At 19.2% G+C, this 7,561-nt stretch overlaps 1 protein-coding gene across 1 annotated transcript in view; it reads left to right on the top strand.

Moving 5' to 3' along the window:
* The window catches only part of LOC102673352 (sodium-independent sulfate anion transporter), an 18,822-nt gene that overhangs the window by 2,023 nt on the left and 9,238 nt on the right, over positions 1–7,561 (top strand). The window contains exon 2 of the mRNA XM_006624338.2: positions 774–969. Coding sequence (XP_006624401.1) covers positions 774–969 — 196 coding nt within the window. The remainder of the gene's footprint in view (positions 1–773; positions 970–7,561) is intronic.

The raw sequence follows: 7,561 nt of genomic DNA, 5'->3' as shown, positions 1-7,561 counted from the left end.
TTTATGATTTTTTATAATTTATTATAATTACATAATTTTTCTATAATTAATTTATCTTTTTCTTTTTATATTTCTATATGAAAGTTTAACAAATCTGACGTTTTCTTTTTAATATTTTGAGATTTTACAGATAATTTTGACTTTATTTATTTATTATATATTATTTATTATTTATTATATTATATTATTTTATATTATTATATTATTTATTATTTATTATATTATTTTATATTATTATATTATATTATTATTTATTATTTTATATCTAATCAAAAGTATATAATTTTAAATACATTCATATATACAAATTTATATATATATACAAAAGAAAAATAAATTAATTTAGAATAATATTCTATAATTAAAAATTATTTATACAAAAAAATCTAAAAAAATAATCAAAGATATTTAAAAAGATATATTAAAAACATTATTGATAAGTTTTTAAATCAAAATTTTTAATTATAAAATAAAATTTCTTTCAATATATATATATATATATATGTACATATGTTCAATTTGCGCATATGTATATTACATATGTATATTTTATTTTATGTTTCTGTATTAAACAAAATGTCTATATATTACAAAATGTTTTCTAAAAAAAAAACAAAAATATAGGAAAAAAATTATTTTATTATATAAATAGAAATATGCTAATTAGTTATACTGATTAAGATTTATTATATGTTATATTATATGTTATTTATAATTTATGTTATATTTATGTTAAATTAGATATAAATATTGAAACATTAAATTTTTTGCAGTATGGTCTTTATTCGTGCTTAATGGGCAATTTTCTCTACCTTTTTTTCGGAACAATTAAAGAAGTATCGATTGGTCCTTCATCTTTGATGTCACTTTTAACCTTGGAATATACGAGAAATATGTCAGTGGATTTTGTTGTGCTTTTTTGTTTTCTTGCTGGATGCGTAGAATTACTGATGGGTGTATTACGTTTAGGCTTGTATTAACAAAATAATTTTTAATTGCGATAGATTTTTAATTTTAAAGATTTCAAAAGTTTCAAAAAAACATTTCAATAGTATAATGATACTCAGATGCAAAAAAACAGTGGAACATTCGGTTATATTTCTACGGATATAATATAATTTTACTTATAATTCCATTAATTAATAATCTCTCGCCGATTGAATTCATTTATTTCATTTTGAACAATGGAGCAAATATAAACAAGGATTGATGAATTCTTATTATATAAGCTAAAAATTTATAATTTAAATCCATTTAATTTAAAACAATTATTTAAATTTTATATAAATGAAGTTCTATTATAATCAAAAGATTTGATGCAAAAGATAGTCACTTTTGTTATCACAATATCATAACATCATATTATCATCATATTATATCATTTATATTACATTATCATTTATATTACATTATCATAGTATCAATAAAAATGTGTCTAGCAAAGTAAATTATACGGTAATTTTTAAATATATAAAGATCGTAAGAATTCTTGATGAAGTAAATTGTACAAAATTTTTTAGTAAAATCATTTTAATATGTAAAGACTATATTTATATATATTTTAATATTTTAGAATTTAGATTAATTATATATAATTTCGAAATATGATCTTTACCAATTCTTAATGAGATTGAGATGTTATCATTTTAAACAACTTTTTTTATATAGATGTACATATAATCGAGTTCTTTTAGTTTTCAAAATATTAACAAACATTGTTATTATTGAATTCTATTCATATTTGTGAATTTGACATAATTATATAGCTGATAAATTCGCCACTTTGTTTATTACATTTGAATTTTTTAACAGGAATGAAACCTGAAAATAAACGATAAAAAAAAGGATTTTGATAAATTTATCATAATTTTTGTAAATATTAATTGTAAATATTTATGGAATATATGGACAAGAGGTTCTCTTGGATTACAATTAATGTATTTTAAAAAATTTTGATAAATATTTTTCTTTTTTGTAATTGTAATTTTTCAGTTCATTTTTTAAATTATTTTTTGTTCTATATTTTATTTTTCTATTGTTTATATTTATTTATTTTTTTTTATTATCAAATACCCGATTATAATTTATGGTTAGAATACAAGATAAATTTTATTTATAATCTATAATAAATTTAAAATTTATTGATATAGATATAGATATTGATATAGATTATAAAATTTATTAAGACAAAAAAAATAGGATATTTCTGGTACTAACTAGATTTTATAGATAAAATATATTTACAAAATTAAATTACAATAATATGCAAAACTAAATTATTTGCAATAGAAAGATTTTTACATGTTATCTATATTCATATATATTATCTACTACATATGTAGAAATTTTTAAATTAGTGTTTTTTTATGTGAAGTCTTCTTTATGTCTTATAATAATCTAAGTTGAGGATTAGAGAGCATAAATTGAGCAATTAAAAAATTAAATATTCTGTTAAATAAGTTAAATTCTGTTCTATCTATGATTACATTTTCTGATTAATTATTATAAAAATTATGATAAAAATAACATAAGAATCTTTAATATTTTGAGATAAGATATAATTCAAAAAAGATTAAAAAAATATTGCTTTAGAAATTTATAATGTTATTTAATGCTTAATTAATCAATAGTTTTAGATATTAAAAAAAAAAACAAAAATTTTTATAATTTTTAAATCTTCTTCTCTTTTTAAAATTTTAATTTTAATTTTAATTAGTGTTCATTTTTTCAATTGAAATATATTAAATCTTTATACAATTTTGAAAATTTGATTAATTGATTTGCAATTAAAAAAAATAAAGGAGAATTTTTTAAATATAAATAAATTGAAAATATACAAAAATAAACATTTTTCATGTTTCTCGTGTAAATATTTCATTTCAAAAAAATAAAATTTTATTTTACAATTTATATTTTTAGCATGATTTATTATTGATTTTGATATCAAGTCATCAAAGTAATTATTCTTTATTTTTTATAAAAAAAATACAACATTTCTTATTTTTTAATATTGCAATTTATTGCTGATTGGAAATTAACTTTTTAATTATAAGAAATTATGTGTTGAAAATTATTATTAAAAATATCTTGTATAAAAAGAAATTCAAAATCTTTTGAGTATTTAAGATATTTTTTAAAGTCGATTTAATACAATATTGCTCTACAATATCTCTAGTTTATTATGATTCATATATTTTTTGAAAATATTTTTATTAAAGTATAGAAAATATTTATATAATATTATAATAGATATATTATAGAAATAGAAATATAAAATTGACGTAGTAGAATTGATTATATTTATTAATAAATTATTTGATATTTTCTTAAATTTTTGCAATGTAAAAACAAAAAGTCGCGAGAAAAAATTAATTATACCAAATTAATTAATATTTTCTAAAATATTAGGATGTCCCATCATTGACTGTAAGTTTTTTTTGCATCACGCTAGGAATGACTTTATTTTTTTATGAACATGCAAAGTTATCTATTAGTTGGTTATGGCATCGGTTTCAGTCATCCCAGAGTTCTTTTAAAGTATGTTTCGTTGATGACACAGCCTCTTTTAAAACTTTTTTCTACACTGTTCAATATGAATAGCCAAAGAAAGCATTTGCGGGTTTAAAAAAGATGATAATACTACAGACGAGATTTGTACTGTTTACGGGAGTGATGTTACAACTATTACGATCATCCATAATTGATTTAAGAGATTTAAAGATAGTAATTTTGACTTGAAAGATGAAGGTGGTAGCGACTGCCCAGCAATGACGAATACGGACTTTATCAAAACCATGCTCGCTGAAAATCTGCGATATAGTATGCGCGCGATAGTGGATGCCAATAACATTTCCAGGAAAACGGTAAATAATCATTTGACCAAGATAGGATATATCAATCGATTTGAAGTTTGGGTTCCACAGCTATAGAGATCGACTTTATGAACCGCGTCTTTACATACGATTTCCTTTTCCAGCGACATGAAAGAGATTCTTTTTTAAAGAGAGTTGTCACTGGAGATGATACTTGGATTTTGTATCAAAATTTGCATCAAATTCACTTGATTGAAGGACAATAGATCTTCAACTGTCGCGAAATCTGGATTTCACCCGAAGAAAGTTCTTTTATCCATTTGGTGGGATTTGTGGGAAAAATATAGTCTGTTATGAGTTTTTTTCTCAAGATGTAACCATCAATTTTGGAAAATATTGCAATCAACTTGATAAATTGAAATACGGATATAGCAGAAAAACGGCCAAAATTGATGACAATGCAAAACCACATGTTTTATTAACTGTAACAGAAAAGCTGTTACAGATTGATTGGGACATTCTATCGCATCTTCTGTACTCTCCAGATCTTATTCTATCCAATTATTATTTGTTCCTGTTATTAAAAAAATTCTCTCCATGATAAACAATTCCAATCCGTAAGCGAAATAAAAAGGCACCTCGAGCAATATTTTGCAAATAAACCAACCAACAATTTTGGAAAAATGAGACTTCCTAAGAGATGGAAGAAGATGATAGAGCAGAACGATTCATATAATGCAATATAATAAATTAACCTTAAACAACAAATATCATGTATTCATTTCGTATCAAATAAAAGAAAGAAAGAAAAGAAAGTAAAAAGAAAGAAACTTATGGAACATCCTAATATTAAAAAGGCACCTCGAATCTTTTAAAATAATTAAAATTATCAAATTAAATACTTTTTACAAAATAACAGTTATAAATAATATTTAATATATTTTAATTATTTATTATCTTTATATTCATAAATATAATCAATTTTTATCATAAATATAATTTATGTCTATTTAATAAAGTAGCTTTAAACTTTTACTTCAGTATTCAATATATCTTGATGTATTGTAAATATATTTTCGATTATTGAAGTTGATAATTTTTGTAATAATATTGAATGTTGGAAATATTCAGCTTTTAATGTCCATCCGTTATTACATTGTAAGATATAGAAATGATAATATGAGTTCGTCAACTGTCTTGTTCGTGCCATCATTATTACAGGAAAGAAATATCAGACAGTTCACCGATTATTGGTGAATATAATGAGAGTTTTATTATAATCTTATGAATAAATGATCGACTTAATATTAATTAATTAATATTGTCAAAGCATGCTATTGATATCTATAGGATATCTTTATCTCTTCTCAATATTATTAATTGTAGAATAGTATCAAATATGTATGAATAATGTAAAATATGCATGCATATTTTAATGTTAATTCTTTCGTGAATATATATGTAAAAATCAAATTTGTTTTTTAAATGAAATAATATATTTTTTAATATATTTTTTAAAATGTCAATCGATGTAGCTCAATTATGAAAAAAATATCAATCCATATGTGCCTAAATATTATTAATTTAGCAATATTGCAATTAGCAATAATTTGAATTTTATAAAATTGAAAGATAAAATAATACTCGTCTGTTCATGTTTTTCTTGTCTTTCATATAATAAGTTTTACAAAATTCAAATTGAAATTTAATTTATATATTAAACTAATAATTTTATTGAAGCATGTGAAATATATGAATTAATAGAAACTGAACTGTATTGATGTATTAAAAAATATATAATTCAATTTAAAAAAATAAAATTAATTTTTATGTGATTTTTATGTATTTATTCACGAAAGAACTAGAATAATAACATAATACTTTTTTTCATATAAAATTTTCATATGAAAATATGAATATATATGTATGTTGCAAATGAACTACATAATTATCTTTTAAATCATTCATTACAGAAAAAAATAATTTAAGAAAAATTTATTTTGTTATAATTTTATGATAGTCACAAATGTTATCAATCTTTTTTATTTTCTTCAATAAAACTATGCTTCTTTTAAATAGATGTGCAAATTATATATATATATATAGTTGTGTTATGATATAATTACAAACTAAATAATTTATGAAATATGTAAATTTTCTTATTTTAATAATAATTGTGTACTTTTAAACATTTTCTTATCTCTATGATATTATTATATCTCAGACTTTTTCTTTGAAATTTTTTATATGTTTTAAAGAATAAATATTTATGATCTATTCAAAGTATTCAAAATTTAAAAAATTAAATTAAAAAGAGAATATTTATACTTAAAATAAGTAAAAATCAAATAAATTATGTCATAAATATTAAAATTCGAATGAAGAAATGTTTAGAATAAATAATGGATAACCTTTTCAATATCTTTATGATTTAGAAACTACGTAAAAATATGAACTAGATCATAAACAAAAGAAAATATTTAAAGATACATATTACTAAATAAAATGAAATATCTGATAAACTATTATTAGTTCACAAATAATTTAACATTTGTTAAATAAAATTATAATTTACAATACAACTTTTATATAAAATGATCAAATAAATCGAGTTGTGTAAGAAAAATTATATAATTTCATTAAAAAAAAATTGTATAAGAAAAATGTAAAATCCTATATATAATATATTATATACTATTTATTATGTATTATATAATATATTTTTATAATTTATATATTTTAATAATATTATTATCTATTTCTATTAGAAAATAATTTAAACAAATTTAACAAGTATACATATAATTTTATTAAAAATTTGTGAGAAAAGTTTCTGTTTCATATTATTCATTTTATTTAAAAAATTATAAGAAGGCTACAGATATACAATAATAATTAAAAAAATATTTTAGAGTATTTTAAATATGTAAATAAATTTTCATTATATTCTCTATCATCTTGTAACAAAAAAATGTGATGATATCAAAAAATGTAGATGTTGACATATAAATATATTAATACCACTTTGCAAGACTGGAATTAAAACATTTTTAAAATTAACAACTAAGTGTCATAAATGATTTTATACTTTTTTTAGAAATATCACATATTAAAAAAAATCTTTGCAATTTTATAAAAAACTTATTTATATAAATTTGCATTAAACGAAATAAAATAAAAATAGATATTTCGGTTTTATTACTGTCTTATTTTGTTTCTGTCTCATTTCATTTAACACAAACTTTAAGTGCTTATAATTAATTAATCAATTATTGCCAACCATCAATATTAATCAATATTATACTAACTTTTGTATTTGTTTTAGTCTCTAGAATCGATTTATCAAATATTTGTACAACATATATTTTTGAAGAAACTAATTTAAATGTAAAACTATGAATAATATGATTTATGATTAAATAATATTATAGTTACTAATATAATTAATATATTTAATCATTTTTTTTTTGTAATTTGAAAATACTAAATCATAAAATGATTAAGAAATTTGATTTTAAAATTAATAATTGAAAAAAAAATAAAATCAAAGAAATTATTTTTATAGTTGCTAAACTTTCATATTAACGAATCTCTAAAATACATAAAAAGTTAAGCAAAAATATTTACAACATAAATAAGCATAATTTTTTTCATATCTTAACTAATTTTTAAAATAAATATTTATTTACTATTTATTAATTTATTTTTAAAAGTTTTTTCACTTTCAATATAACTTTATAACACTATAA

Source organism: Apis dorsata, unplaced genomic scaffold, assembly GCF_000469605.1.
Source record: "Apis dorsata unplaced genomic scaffold, Apis dorsata 1.3 scaffold_1041, whole genome shotgun sequence".
NCBI classification, from domain to species: domain Eukaryota; kingdom Metazoa; phylum Arthropoda; class Insecta; order Hymenoptera; family Apidae; genus Apis; species Apis dorsata.
This window is presented reverse-complemented; position numbering and strand designations above follow the sequence as displayed.